This window comes from Leishmania infantum, chromosome 6, assembly GCF_000002875.2.
Source record: "Leishmania infantum JPCM5 genome chromosome 6".
Taxonomy (NCBI): domain Eukaryota; phylum Euglenozoa; class Kinetoplastea; order Trypanosomatida; family Trypanosomatidae; genus Leishmania; species Leishmania infantum.
The window spans coordinates 48,114-62,016 of record NC_009277.2 but is presented as its reverse complement, the minus strand read 5'-3'; the positions used below and the strand labels follow the sequence as shown (position 1 = coordinate 62,016).

The 13,903-nt window shown below is 61.2% G+C and overlaps 7 protein-coding genes across 7 annotated transcripts; all 7 read left to right on the top strand.

Moving 5' to 3' along the window:
• Positions 1–839: 839 nt before the first annotated feature.
• On the top strand, positions 840–2,828 carry LINJ_06_0180 (kinesin-like protein; the record flags this gene model as incomplete). Its single annotated transcript, XM_001463063.2, has 1 exon — positions 840–2,828. One exon carries the CDS (start codon positions 840–842, stop codon positions 2,826–2,828), a length of 1,989 nt encoding a protein of 662 aa, XP_001463100.2.
• Positions 2,829–3,318: 490 nt separating this feature from the next.
• Positions 3,319–3,744, top strand: LINJ_06_0170 (conserved hypothetical protein; the record flags this gene model as incomplete). Its single annotated transcript, XM_001463062.1, has 1 exon — positions 3,319–3,744. One exon carries the CDS (start codon positions 3,319–3,321, stop codon positions 3,742–3,744), a length of 426 nt encoding a protein of 141 aa, XP_001463099.1.
• Positions 3,745–5,112: 1,368 nt separating this feature from the next.
• LINJ_06_0160 (conserved hypothetical protein) lies at positions 5,113–6,477 on the top strand (the record flags this gene model as incomplete). Its single annotated transcript, XM_001463061.1, has 1 exon — positions 5,113–6,477. One exon carries the CDS (start codon positions 5,113–5,115, stop codon positions 6,475–6,477), a length of 1,365 nt encoding a protein of 454 aa, XP_001463098.1.
• A 626-nt stretch (positions 6,478–7,103) lies between these two features.
• On the top strand, positions 7,104–7,433 carry LINJ_06_0150 (conserved hypothetical protein; the record flags this gene model as incomplete). Its single annotated transcript, XM_001463060.1, has 1 exon — positions 7,104–7,433. The coding sequence occupies one exon, from the start codon at positions 7,104–7,106 to the stop codon at positions 7,431–7,433; it is 330 nt and encodes a 109-aa protein (XP_001463097.1).
• An 832-nt stretch (positions 7,434–8,265) lies between these two features.
• On the top strand, positions 8,266–9,009 carry LINJ_06_0140 (putative 20S proteasome beta 6 subunit; the record flags this gene model as incomplete). The annotated part of the gene is made up of 1 exon (XM_001463059.1): positions 8,266–9,009. The coding sequence occupies one exon, from the start codon at positions 8,266–8,268 to the stop codon at positions 9,007–9,009; it is 744 nt and encodes a 247-aa protein (XP_001463096.1).
• A 1,534-nt stretch (positions 9,010–10,543) lies between these two features.
• LINJ_06_0130 (conserved hypothetical protein) lies at positions 10,544–11,104 on the top strand (the record flags this gene model as incomplete). The annotated part of the gene is made up of 1 exon (XM_001463058.1): positions 10,544–11,104. One exon carries the CDS (start codon positions 10,544–10,546, stop codon positions 11,102–11,104), a length of 561 nt encoding a protein of 186 aa, XP_001463095.1.
• A 943-nt stretch (positions 11,105–12,047) lies between these two features.
• CYP2 (cyclophilin 2) lies at positions 12,048–12,611 on the top strand (the record flags this gene model as incomplete). Its single annotated transcript, XM_001463057.1, has 1 exon — positions 12,048–12,611. One exon carries the CDS (start codon positions 12,048–12,050, stop codon positions 12,609–12,611), a length of 564 nt encoding a protein of 187 aa, XP_001463094.1.
• Positions 12,612–13,903: the final 1,292 nt, after the last annotated feature.

The window sequence follows — 13,903 nt, the reverse complement described above, 5'->3', positions numbered from 1 at the left end:
CACTCTTTGCAAACATCTTCGCCGCGTATGTGTGCATGCGTGCGCCCTCCCCCTCCCCCGACCATATCCTTCACTCATCACTCCTCCCTTCCTTCCTTGGTATCTCCTCTCTCTCGACGACCGCACACATCTGTCCGCCGCTCTTCTGCCTTCGCTGCGTTTCGGGTGGCGTTGAGCGCCGCCCTGGACGGAGCCTGCGCTGTCTGCAGTGGGCTGAACGACGCCAGGCGGTGTTGGTTAGCCCTGTTTCCCTTGGCATTGCAGCCGTGCCACAGAGGCAGGTGAGCTGCAGTCGTGCATGCGCGCGAGTATCAACTTGCTCGCTGTGGCGTGACGCGTTGAAGAAACAAAGAGACGCACTCAACCTTTTCTGCGTTGCTCTGCACATTCGGCTGTGGCGGCGGTGCGCCTTCTCGTAAAACGTATCGAGGACGAAAGACGGAGGGCGGACTGCGTGACGGGGGAAGAGGGAAGAGCGCAGGAGGGGGTGGGTGGGCTCAGCGATCAACTGACCTTCGTCGACGTCACTCACAGCCGAACACGAACGACCACGTCTGTACAGTAGCCGTACCACAGGCAGTCCTTCGACGCTCCCCCACACCTATACATAGGCGTGCGACGAGGCGCACAGGCCAGGCCCACGTCAAACCATATCGACTTCGGGCAGGATGATAACACGGCGTGGCTCGCGCCTCAGCTCCGTCACTGAAGGCAACACGGATGGACCTAGTAGCATCTCTGCAGTGGCGACCACTGGCCCCTCCACTGCTTCGGTCGTTCCATTGCCTCCGCCACCGCCGCCGACTCGTGTGAAGGCTGCGGTACGTGTCCGCCCCTTGATGGAGACGGAGATGGCACCCGCACCAAGCGCATCGCCACCGACACAGCTGCAGGGCGACTGCCACATGCGCGACACCGGCGGGACGAAGTCGTCGTATTCCGAAGTCATTCGTGTGGTCACAGCTGCGGGCCGACTCACGCGACCCATGTCTAGCCCATACATGCTGGAGGTGCTGCGGCCGCCGGCCGGGGGGGCCGGACATGGACGCAGCGCTCATCGGCCCTCCATGCCTACCCGTCAATCACCACCGCATAGCCTCGGGAACGGCGGCGGTGGCGGCGGGGGTAGTAGCGAGACAGCGAGGGTCTACGCCTTTGACTACTGCGCCGGCCCCAGCACGACGCAGGAGGAGTTCTTCGACATGTTGGAGATGCCGGCGCTGTGCGAGGCGGCGCTTGCGGGTGAGGTGGTGACGGTACTTTGCTTTGGGCAAACAGGCAGCGGCAAGACGTACTCGCTGAGCGGGCGGACGCTCCCCGCGCCGGCGACTGCGGGGCCCGTCTCCGACGCCCCTACGCCGCTGGTCGCCGAGGATGGGCTGCAGTACCAGGCTGTGCACTACATCGCGCGTCGACTCAAGGAGCTGCGTCGGACGTCAAGGAAGCTCAAGAGCAAGCGCAGAGACAGCGACGGCGCCGGAAAGGGCTCAGCTGATCGCGGCGATGATGGTGGCGTCAGCGGCGCGTCTGTTGGAGCTTCTGCCTCCGCGGCCACGGTGGTGACGGCGAAGTGCTCCTACGTCGAACTTTACCAAGAGTCCCTCTACGACTTGCTCCAACCAGATGGTGGCGACGGGGTGCGGTGCCGCTGGTCGGCCGCAGCCTCGTCTTTCTTCGTAGAGGGCTCACTGATGGTGGAGTGCCGCGGCCGCGAGGACTTCCTGCTGGTGCTGCGCGAGGGACAGCGAAATCGGCAGCGCGGCAGCCACGCACTCAACCTGGACAGCAGCCGCTCGCACGTCGTCTTCACCGTCTTCTTCGAAGTGCGAGACGAGGCGGCCGCTGCAACCTCTGCGGAGGGTGTCGACAGTGACGGCGCACCGTCGTCCTCGCCGCCGCCTGGCGCCTCAGCTCCCCTCTCGTCCATCCGGTACGGGCGACTCGTCTTTGTGGATCTTGCTGGATCGGAGCGTCTCAAGAAGACGCTTTCGGCCAGCAATGCGGAGGCGGGGTCTATCAACAAGTCCCTCTTCACCCTCGGTCGTGTGCTGGAGCTCCTCTCCGCCTCGCCGCCTGCACCGTCCGATGCTATGCCACCGGCGAAGGCGTCAACGCAGCCGCCGCCATTCATTCCCTACCGTTCAAGCGTTCTCACTCAGCTCCTCATGCACAGCCTGGATGGGCACGGCCGAACCGTGATGGTCGCCTGCGTGAGTCCGAGCGCGCTGCACCTCGAGGAGTCTCTGCGCACGCTCCACTACGCGGAGCGGGCGCGCCACATTCGCGCGACACCGGTCGTGCACGTCGACGCCGCGACGCAGGCGCGGATGGCGCTTGAGGAGAAGGTGCAGGAACTGCGGAAGGAGAATGCGCTGCTGCGCCGCGCGCTGGGGCTTCCGCGAGTCGGCAAATTGCAGGACGGGCAAGTTGAGGCTCGGCTGGAGGAGCTACATCGTGCGTGGGCCGCGGCTCAGTTTGCCACACCTCCACATGAGGTACCGCCACGCAGTGCCGCAGCTCCTCCACGGCTGTCCTCGACTCCACGGAAGGGCTCGCCGCCACAACAGCGACGGGCGACGCGGGTGAGTCCGTCTCGCCCTGCCGTGCCATTCGTGTCGAATGGGGCCACTGCTGCGTCAGGCGCAGTTGACCTGCGGACATCATCACCGCAGACGGTGGTGATGTCCTCCACGGAGAGCGAAGCGGATGATGGGCCGCCAAGCGCTACAGGCAACGCCGATCTACCGTCGAGTGTCCCGCGAGCCGCCGCGGTGAGCATCTTGGACCTGCTGGAGGCGCTGCCGGACACACGGTCGATGCACACATAGTAAGTGTAAGCGCAGCTGTCTGTCGCTGCTGGTGCGTGCGCCTCTGCACCGACCCGCACACGTCTCTCCCCCTGTTGGAATTCATCTCTGCTTCCCGTTTCAGGGCCTTCTGCCGGATGCACTCGCATCTATGAGGGCTCCTCAGGGCATGTCAGGCCGATTCTGCTGCTGACGGCGCGCGCGCATGTGAGTGCGCACAGATCTAGGCGTAGAGGATGGTGGTGGCACTGGGGCGCACGTCGCCTCCTCCTTGCCGCCTCTTTCTGTCAGTGACTTCGCGTCCACACACGAGCTAGCATGGGCTGACCCATTTACTTCTCACTCTCGCATCATCTTTTATGTGCTCTCCTTTCTTCTCTACGGCACCCGGCGGCGTGCGTGCGTATGTGCTTCAGCTGCTCGCACCCGCTTGGTAAAAGGCGTGCAACGCTGCTGCCGCCGCTGATCTCCCTTCAAGGCCTTCACTCACGCTTCTACTGCCGTCTACACAATGCGGCTGCTTACGCATAACTTTCTCGCCTGCCTGAAGTGCGACACGTACCCCCTCCATGTGACCGCCGCGGAGATGGAGGAGATTCCGGTGGAGTACGACGCCGAGTTCACGCGCCGCATGCTGGCGCGTGTCGACTACGCAAGTCTGCGCACCACTTTTCACGCACTGCGCGAGGCGCACGAGTTGGTGCGTGGGCTGTCCCACGACGAGGGCGCTGATACGGCCGAGGCGGCGTCGGCATCTTCTGAGCTGCCAGAGACGATGGAGGGCGCTGATTTCAGCGACCACAGCGCGTTCCTGCGCACGGTGCACTACGCCATGAACGTCGTGGCGGTGCGCAACGGCACACTGGAGTGTCCGGCGTGCAAGACGACATTTGCGATTAACGATTTCATTCCAAACTTCGTGCCTGAGGCGAAGTAGTGTGCATCGCTGAGTGAGCGAGTGCGTCGACGTGCCTCTCTCCTTCCTTCCCCGCCCTCTCCGTATCATCGCCGTCTTCTCTTCAAGCTTTCGCCTGTCTCCCCGCTGTTGCCTCATGCATGAGTGAGGGGGTGAAGGCCATTGCACGACGGGTATGGCGTGGCTTGTGGCGTGTGGCGAGTGGCGAGGTCGTGTGTGTGCGCGCTCAGATGCGCTCTTCTCTGTACTTAAATACCTTTTAGCCGAGGCGTTCATGTAATCGCGTAAGCCGTCTCGGATAAGGTTCGCCGACACACACAGACACACACACACACACACACACACACACACACACACACACAGCAGCAGCAGCAGCAAGCATGCACCCAACCACCGACAGGCGCAAATTGACAGAGATCGATCCCGTCTGTCTCTTCATTCGCCCGTTATGATCCTCCTCATGTGCGCGTGCGCGTGGGGGGGGGGGAAGGCGAGCGAGAGAAGGAAAATGTAGGGCACGGGCGCCCTCAAAGGCTAAGATTTAGTAGATCTTCGCATGTGCGACAGCAATAACGAGTAGTCCCTGGGAGTCGTGAGTGTGCGCGCTTGTGGCGAGCACACCCAGTTACCTGCGTGGCAGCTGCTGCTGCCCCTGTGAAGCATCCCTCCCAGACTCCCTCCATCAGTAATGATCGGTTGCGGGCTCGCAGAACGGACCCACTGTTCCCTCTCCCTCTTTCCTCACATCCGCCTCGCCATCCCCTTCCACGCCTCTCCCGTCCGTCTGTTCCGTCCATTTTTCTGTTGCTGCTGCTATTCTGCTGCTGCTCGTGCGCTTCTCCTTCCTGTCTCCACCCACCGCCATGCTTCACACGGGCATGCCTGTTGTGCTAGACTCTTCGTGCATCTGCGCGAGCCGTTTCGCGCGTGTCCTACACACGCAGACACGCCAGCACGCACTCACAGCCAGCGACACAGGGACACCTGCTCCCTACTCCGTATCCGTCGAGTGACTCCCTGCCGCTCTGGCGCAGGAGTTGCCGTCGCTCTTTTCGTGTACTCTATCCGACTGTTGTGTAGAGGACACGTGCACACCAAGCGGGCGTGTGCTCGTGTGTGCACGCACACGGTGCCCCCCATTCCTCTTCCGCTTTCCAAAGCTGCCACACGCCCACTGACGTACGCAGCAGCAGCAGCAGCAGCAGCAGCGAGAGAGCGAAATAGAGCCGCACACGCACGCACCTAGGGCGCACCCTTCAGGATTTCGGAGCGAGTCGCGCGCTACAGGCTTGCGCGTGCATGCGTCTCCACCGCACCTTCGCACCTACCGTCAAGGCGCTTTTCAAAACAGGGTAGGGGTTGGGGGGGGCGTGGGCCAAACGGGAAGAGATGCTGCGCAAGCACCGTCCCCGGGAGCTCACCATCCTGGATCGCGTCTATGAGCACATTAGCCTGCCGCCGCTCGTCGTGGCGGCAATTGACACGCCGGCCTTCCAGCGACTGCGGTCATTGCACCAGCTCGGCGCATCCTCCTTCCTGTACCCCGGCGCTGTGCACACGCGCTTCGAGCACAGCATCGGTGTTGCCCACATGGCCCGCACCCTTCTGCTAAATATCCAACACCACCAGCCGGACCTGGGGCTGAGTGAGGTGGACATCGAGCTCGGCATGCTGGCGGGGCTGCTCCACGACGTCGGCCACGGCCCCTTTTCTCACTTGTTCGAGGACGTCGTCTCGCGTCGCTGCGGCATCGAGTTCAACCATGAAGACATGTCGGAGAAGATTGCGCGGCGTGTGCTCGGCGACCTGGTCCCGCAGACGCACGTGGACGTGGTGGTGGGTCTGATGCGCGGCAAGGCGTTGCTGGGTATCACATACGGCGAGATCATCAGCAACAAGCGGAACGGCATCGATGTGGACCGTCTCGACTACTTCATTCGTGACTCGATGTGCTGCTTCGGCAAGCCCACCGTCGACGTGCGCATAAATCGGCTTTTCAACTCTGCACGCATAGTGTGCGAGGAGGGTCAGTGGCAGCTGGCCTTTGAGCAGAAGCTGGCCCTCTCCCTCCGCGAGATCTTCACGCTGCGGGCGAAGCTGCACAAGAACGTGTACCAGCATCAAGTCACAAAGGCAATTGGCCACATGATCGGGGACGTCATCCATGCCGCGGCACCGTACTTTAGGGTGGGCGGCCACACCCTTGTCGAGTGCGCTCAGGACGAGACGCTCTTTCTGAAACTCGGCGACTGGATCTTGGAGGCGATCGAGGTGAGCGAGGCCCCGCATCTGGCCGAGGCGCATGCCATTCTGCACCGACTCCGCACCCGCGACATCTACCGCGTCGCCTATTCGTCGTCTCTGGACATCACGATGCGGGCGCCAATGGCGGCGGTAGACTGGGCGGCGGCCATTCTCGAGCACGCCCACCCGTCGTTCCCGCTCAACGCGGACGACTTTATTGCGGAGGTGGTCGTAATCAACCAGGGCAAGGGCACGGCAGACCCGCTGGAGTCCGTGCTCTTCTTCAACCCCAAGAAGCCGTCACAGCCTCTCACGCGACTGAAGCCTGCAGAGGACCTAAAGCACGGCAGCCCGCTCTTCACCCCGCTCCAGTTTGAAGAGCGTACACTAATGGTGTTTGAGCGCCGCCCAACGAACGGGGCGGTGCAGCGCGCCTGCGAGCGACTCAACGCTGACCCCAAGTACGCCGCCTTCTTCACCGAGTCCCTGCCCTTCTACAACACAAAATGATGCGTGTGTGTGAGAGAGAGGGAGCGGCGGCGCTTTGGGTAAGGGGGTGATGGGCGCTGCAGACCGAGTGCAGGTGTGTGTGCGCGCGCTCTCCGTAGCCAATTGCGCTCGAGGCGCGTGCGCCGCCGCCGCTGCCGTTTCCGTTCCTCGCCGTTCTTGTCTTCCTGCCATGCCAGTGCGACGACGATGACACAAACACACGAACGCCTCACCGTAAAACGCGACGTCATGCCCCTTCGGCGGAGTAACGACTCGAGGGCGCGCACGTGTGTGCTGTGCGAGGCGTCCAGCATTCGACGCCGCCACAGCTTTGCCGCCCATGTCTGACGCTGCGGCCAGTGAGCACCCTTGCTGCTCCGTGCCGCGCGCTCTTCATTTTCAGAGACACGTTTATCACGCATATTGATGTCCGCGGCCCCGCCCGCGTGTGCGTGCCTGCGTGCCTGCGTGCGTGCATGTGCTGCATGTCGCGTATGGTTGTTGTTTCGAGTCCCATGATGCCCATGCGTCGTCTCCTCCGCTCGTTCCCCCCGCATCACTCCCCTTCTTCTGTCTTCTTCTGCGTTCGTCTTCTTGTTTGCGCTCTTCCTCTCGCCAGCTTGCGGGCGTGCACGTGGACCACGAGAATGTTGCGGCGCAGTAGTCGGCTGCTTGTGCGCTTGCCCAAGTGCCGCCGTCCACGTGAGCGGCCATGGGAGATCTTTAACGTGCGCGACTTCGGTTACCACGAGGGGTCGCAGAACTACATGATGTGGCTCGGCACGGCGGTCGTCTTCACCTCGATGCTCGCCTTCGAGGTGTACCAGCAGATCCAGCGCGTCTTTCAGCGCGGCGACACCTGCAGCGCCTGCGAGGCTGCGCGGGCGCACTACCGGAAGCGTGTCGAGGAGCGGGAGCGGGAGACGGAAGCTCAGACGCGGTACAGCCTGAAGCTGCGCAAACCGCATGCGTCTTAGTACGCGGAGGTGGTAACCTTCTCTTTCTCGTTCTATTGCTGCTGTGGCGGCTCAAGCGCTGCTGCCGCCTGTCCCTTTCGCTCCCTCTCCACCTCTCGCTCATCCTCTTGGTCATGTCCTTTGGTGCTTCTCCTTTGGGAGAGGGCGCCACTTACGCGGTGCTCCGTGCCGTGATGAGAATCGAGGCGGACGGCACGCCTGTGCGATTTGCGTCTGTGCAGTTGGTGGCTTGCAGCTCTTGGCGTCGGGTCACACACGCGTGCGTGCGTGTGTGCAGAACGAAGCGAAAGAAAAAAAAAACAGTAAAAGGGAGGGGAGGGAGGGCGGGGGCGCAGACCTCCTTGTGGGCTGGGTATATAAGCCTCGTGTCTGTGCACCCCATTCTGCGACGACAGCCACGCATCATGTACAGCGCAGGCGCTTCTGTCGCGCGCTGACTCACCAGCGCGCAGTGCAGTATCCGCGCACGACTGTGTGTGCGTCTCTATGCACCTCCCGCTCTTTCTCTTCCTCTCTTGCCCTTCTTCCACTACATATTGCTTGTGGCCACATCTCCTTGCCCTTACCTCACCACCTCACCACCTCATCGCCCTCCTCCCCCTCCCTTTCGCAGTTGTTGTTGTCATCTACCTCTGCTTGTGATTATTCTGTCGTGTTGCACATCTCTGTGGTTCTCGTTCTGTGCAACTGCGTGCGTGCCTCCGCTGTACACGTCATCATCGCCGCCTGTTTCCGTCGACGACGTTGTAGTGCCCCTCCGCTCATCCACAAGCGCACCCACCCACCCACCGCTATTTATAGACCCACTCTATCTCTTCCCCACCACGCAATCATGATCGAGGACCACGCCGAGTACGGCCACAACCACTACCCCCAGAAGCTGGCCAGCTCTACCCTCACCCTACCGAAGCAGGGAGCGAAGCAGCAGCAGTGGAGCCCCTACCAGGACAATGGAGGCACGACGGCCGCTATCGCTGGGAAGGACTTCGTCATCCTCGCTGGTGACACTCGTCTGAATGGTGACTACTGCCTTCACAGCCGCCATGATCAGAGCAAGATCTTCCAACTGACGCCGTACACGTACATGGCGAGCAACGGCATGCAGGCGGACCGGCTGCAGCTCCAGCAGATGCTCAAGTACCGCGTCAAGTGGTACCAGTACAACAACGGCGGTAGGGTGCCGCCGACCAAGGCAATTGCGCAGCTCATGTCCACGCTGCTGTACCACCGTCGCTTCTTCCCTTACTACACGTTCAATATGGTCGTTGGTCTGGATGAGGAGGGGCACGGCGTGTGCTACAGCTACGACGCCGTCGGCTCAACGGAGCCCTTCCTGTACGGTACCCGGGGTAGCGCGGCCAGCTTCTTGGAGCCGGTGCTCGACTGCCTTATCAACCGCCAACATATGACCGCCCAGGCACCGCCGGAGATGACAAAGGAGGAGACGCTGGCGATGCTCAAGAACGCCTTCACCGGCGCAGCCGAGCGCGACATTTACACCGGCGACTCCGTCTCCTTCTTTATCATCACGAAGGACGGCGTGCAGCGGGAGAGCTTCGAGCTGCGCAAGGACTGATGCGCACGCGCACGCGAGTAGCCGTGGCTGCATCCCTTTGCCTCTCCCCTCCCTCCGTCTCTGTGTGCGTGCACCAGAGAGCGAGCACGAGAGGAGGGGGAAGGGGCAGCCATCCAGGTGTTGAGAGGAGGCCAGCGCTGCCCCCCTCTCTCGTCTCCCTCCCGCATCGACTGTGCATGCGCAACGTGTTTTGTTTTTCGTTTTCGTTCTTGACTACGGCGGCGTCTCGCCTCGTCTCGTCTCTCTCTCCCCCCTTTCCTTCTACTCTGTTGTTGTCCTTGTTGAATGATGCCACCTGATGTGCGGTGCTCGATGATGATAGTGACGGTGGTGATGATTACAGCCGGCCAGCCCTTATTGCTCTCCCACCGCCCCCCGCTCTTGTCTCTCTGTCTGTCTTCCACCTCTCTCTACGTATGTATGTGCGCTCTACACGCTACGGACCCACGCACGTGGTGTCTCTGCGGCTCCGTTTGTGTGCGTGGGCGCGCGCCCTTTTAGATTTTCCTCTATTCCTGTGAGATGCGCGTGATGGTGGTGCGCGATGGGGGCTGGGCGGTGTTGCTCGCGGAAAAGCATGTGAGCGCGTATCTCTCTCTGACTTTTGACGCTGCGTGTGTGTGCCTGTGCATATCCGGTGAAACGGCAACAGGGAAGGCACTGAAAAGCCGCGGTGTCGCAGCGGCACACCTCCACATAAAAACGCGTGGATGGGGAGCGCGACGGTGAACACGCGTGCCTGCGCGCGCGCGTGTGTCTGTATTTGTGTGTCGCATTCTCACAGACACACACGCGCAGACACAAAGATACGTACAGGCGGAAGTGGATCGCTAACAAGCGGCTCGGGTAAGAGAGAGAGGGGTGGGCAGGCGCGCTACAGGCCGTGCACATGGAGAGGAACAGAGCGCGTCTTCCTCTCGTTTTGTGTGTGAGAGTGTCAGCTGCGCCTCAGACTCACCTCCGGCGTCTCTCTGCCGCCGTTTTCTTTCCAACCAGAGTCGCAGCTGCCGGTGGGTGGGTGCGTAGAGCGCTTCCGGTGCCTCTGTGTGTGTGCTCACTCCCACACATGCACACATGCACACCTGCTCACGCTCGCTCTGGAAGGAAAGGCTCCGCTGGGCGTTGTGTGATGTGCGCATTCTCTCTCTCGTTCTATCGTCTTCCCCATCTTCTCCGCCCGGTGCTGCTCCCCCCCCTTCTCATCGAAGACTCTGCTGCACCGACACCAACACCCATAAACTTTCTCTCTAGAGCCACATGCGCGCATACCCAAACGAGACTACGTAGCATCCACGCCCCCCCCTCCAGACACACCTCGTTGCACCCCACCCCTCCACCGAGGGCGACGCTGTTGGCTGCTACGTATTTAAGCTCCCGTATACCTCTCGGCCTCCGTCTCTCCACTTGTACGCTCTCCTGACAAGAGCCACCGACTACAGCACTCGCTGTCTCCACCCACTATAGTAGTGGAGACTGTAGCAGTAGTCCTGATAGTAGTGGTGGAAGGGGGCGGCCCTCTGTCACGCCCGGCAAGATGCCGTCATCCTCAAAGAAGCAGAACGTGGTCACCTTCTCTGAAGTGCATGATCCGCTGTACGGCGTGCTGAGTCCGCTCTCCCCCAGCCCCCTCGTCGTGCGCCACGTCCAGTATCCCTCGCTGCACCACTACTTCCTCTGCGAACGCTTTAAAGGCTCGCCGGCGGAGCAGTGGATGGCGGAGGCGACGACGGTATGGTCGCTGGAACGCCTCGTCAAGACGGCGGAGGAGGAGGGGTATCAGCGCCATAACTGGAACAAGGTGAAGGTAGACGTGATGCTGCTTGGCACGTACTTTAAGTTCAAGCAGAACGAAGCAGCGCGTGCGGTGCTCCTCAGCACGCAGCCCTCACTGCTGCTCTACCACACGCCTACAGACGACTTCTGGGGCGATGGCGGCGACGGTAAGGGTAAGAACGTGCTCGGCGTCGTGAACATGGCGGTCCGCGCACGTCTACATAGTGAGGAGGAACGGCAGAAGCAACGTCCGTCGGCCTCCGGCAGGCATAGTAAGTCTGCCGCCGCCAAGTCCACCGCTCTCCCTGCCACTCGCACATAGTATGCGGGTCCGAGGACGCTGAAGGGCGGGTGCGCGCGTTTTCGAGGCGCCGCACCTCTTGTCGTGCTCCCTCAACACTTCACGGGCTTTCTTCCCTTTACTGCCGACTACCTCTTACATGTATTGACGCGCTACCGGAGCCTCGCTGGCGTCTGTCCATGGCAAATGGGGGTACGTGCACGTGAAGCGGGGGGGCTATGATGATGTACAATACGAGGTGGTGGTGGTGGCGGGATCGATGTCCGCCCTGGCCCTAACGCGGCACACATACGCGCTCTCTTTCTTAGGCGCGCATTTTTCTGTTTTTTTTTTTTTGCGCGTCGGTGTTTAAGCTTGTCGGACTGGGCATGCCCTCCCCTCCCCTCTGCCGATCTGTGTCATCTCGGCAGCAAGAGCTGATTACTGCGATCGACAGCACTCGTGCGCGAGTGGAGCGTGTGTACGTCGAAGTGCATGCCCGTATGCGTGGGCGTCCGCGCTCGCATCAACGACGTCACGGCTCGCCACGTCGCCCCATAGTTTCCCATGGACAGCGGCAGCCAAACATGCACACGCGTGAGCTGGTATGGATGTCGGAATGTATGCGTTGATGTGAGTTGGCGCGTAAGCAAGGACATCGACTCCTCTCCCTCCCTCGCCACGTCGCTCTATTTTTCTCTCTGTCGCCCACCCCACATCTGCGCATCCGTCCTGCCACCGCGGCAACGACGATGCCAACGTAGATTTCAGCGAACACAATACAACATCTCCTCCTCCTCCTCCCACTCGACGATACCAACCGAGCACCACAGCCGCGAGCGGGTCGACAGGCGATAAGACAAGCTTCTCATCTTCGTAGTGGCGTAGGGTCTGCATGCGTGTCTTTGCCTCTCCTCTCTCTTGCCCTCCGTCACTATCACTCTTTATCACGTCGTTCCGCAGAGTTGTCTCGGTGCGCCTCATCATGCGTGTTGTGGCTGTCTTGGCGGTGGTGCTGTGCGCCCTTTCCTTTCTCAACGTCGCCGCGGAGCCGGAGGTGACCGCGAAGGTGTATTTTGATGTGATGATCGATAGCGAGCCGCTTGGCCGCATCACCATCGGCCTGTTCGGCAAGGATGCGCCGCTCACGACAGAGAACTTCCGGCAGCTCTGCACGGGTGAGCATGGGTTCGGCTACAAGGACTCCATCTTCCACCGCGTCATCCCAAACTTCATGATCCAGGGCGGCGACTTCACCAACTTCGATGGCACGGGCGGCAAGTCGATCTACGGCGAAAAGTTCGCGGACGAGAACTTGAAGGTAAAACACTTTGTGGGTGCGCTGTCCATGGCAAACGCCGGCCCCAACACAAACGGCTCGCAGTTCTTCATCACGACAGCGCCGACGCCGTGGCTTGATGGCCGCCATGTGGTTTTCGGCAAGGTGCTTGATGGTATGGACGTGGTGCTCCGCATCGAGAAGACAAAGACGAACAGCCACGATCGCCCGGTGAAGCCCGTGAAGATCGTTGCCAGTGGTGAGCTGTAGAGCGCGAAGGAGTGCGCTGGGTGGTGGCAGTGCTGGGTGTGAAGATGTGCTCATGTGATGTGGTCAAGTGCACGGAGAAGCAGCATGGGGAGAGGCGTAGAGAGGAAGGGGGAGGCTGAGGCGGGAGGTCGCTCAAACTGACAGTGCGGTGCCCTCCCCCACCTCCCCCTCCTCGTTTTCTTTTTTCTGCTTCGAGAGTGCGTGCGCGTGCTCCGCCCCGCTCTTCGCCTCTCGCTGCATGTCCTCCCCTCCTCTAGCTTGTAGTCTCTCTTCCATTTTTTCTTCATGCGTGTGTATGTATGCGCCTTCTGGTGATCTTCTCTTTTCGTGTCTTCACTCTTCTTTCTCTTCCATGCCCCTCCCCCCCCCCCCCACACACACACACCCGCCTTTCTCACTCCCGTCCACCCCCTTCTCCTTGTGCGTACGTTCGAGACGGAGGTGGTGCACGCGCACGTACCCGAGAGAATGGCCCTCTCCTCCCGATCGTCGATGCCAGCACTCCCCTCATCGTCTCGCATGGACTCTTTCTCTGTTCTTTTCCCCCCGTGTACGCGTGTGGCGGTGCTGTGGTTGTGTAGGCACGGAAGGAACAATCAAACGTGCAACGGCAGCGTTAGGGGTGCGTGCGCCCTCTGAGTCGTGACTGCCATCGCGGACACGTATGCGCGTCCGTGTCTCCAAGTGGGGAAGGGTGAGGGAGGGAGGAATGGCAGCAAGATCTGCCTCTTCCTTCCGTGCTCCCTTCTCATGCCCTCTGCCTTGTTCTTGCTTCACGCGGATGGTCTGCGGCGAACGGCACACATACACACACACACACACCACGTCCACCCTCACTCTTCCCTCTCCTGCCCCTGTGCAGGCCCTGCAGCTATGAGTGCGTGCACGTCGATATGAGTAAGATACTCTCCAACTCCCCCCTCTCTTTTTCCAACTCGCACGTGCACCTCTTCAGCTATCTCTAGCGCATCCTTGTTTGTGGCTGCGTGAGCGTGTGCGCGCAGAGAAACGCAGATAAGGCTCAGGTGGACTGCTATTGCCTCCCCTCTGCATCCAACTCCTGTTTAGGCGGGGGCATCGGCCACCACATCCCCATTCCTCTCTTCATGCCGTGTCGGGCCACTCGCACATCATTGCCATCGCGTATCGTTGTGGCCTCTTGTTTTCTAGCCACAAATCTCTCTCCGCCCCCACTGGCCAGTTCGGCAGTGATCGAGAAGAGGAGGAGGTGGGCGACTTTGCGCTGCTGCGCGCTCTGAGGAACGCCGCCACTGACTGCCACCCGCGCGTCC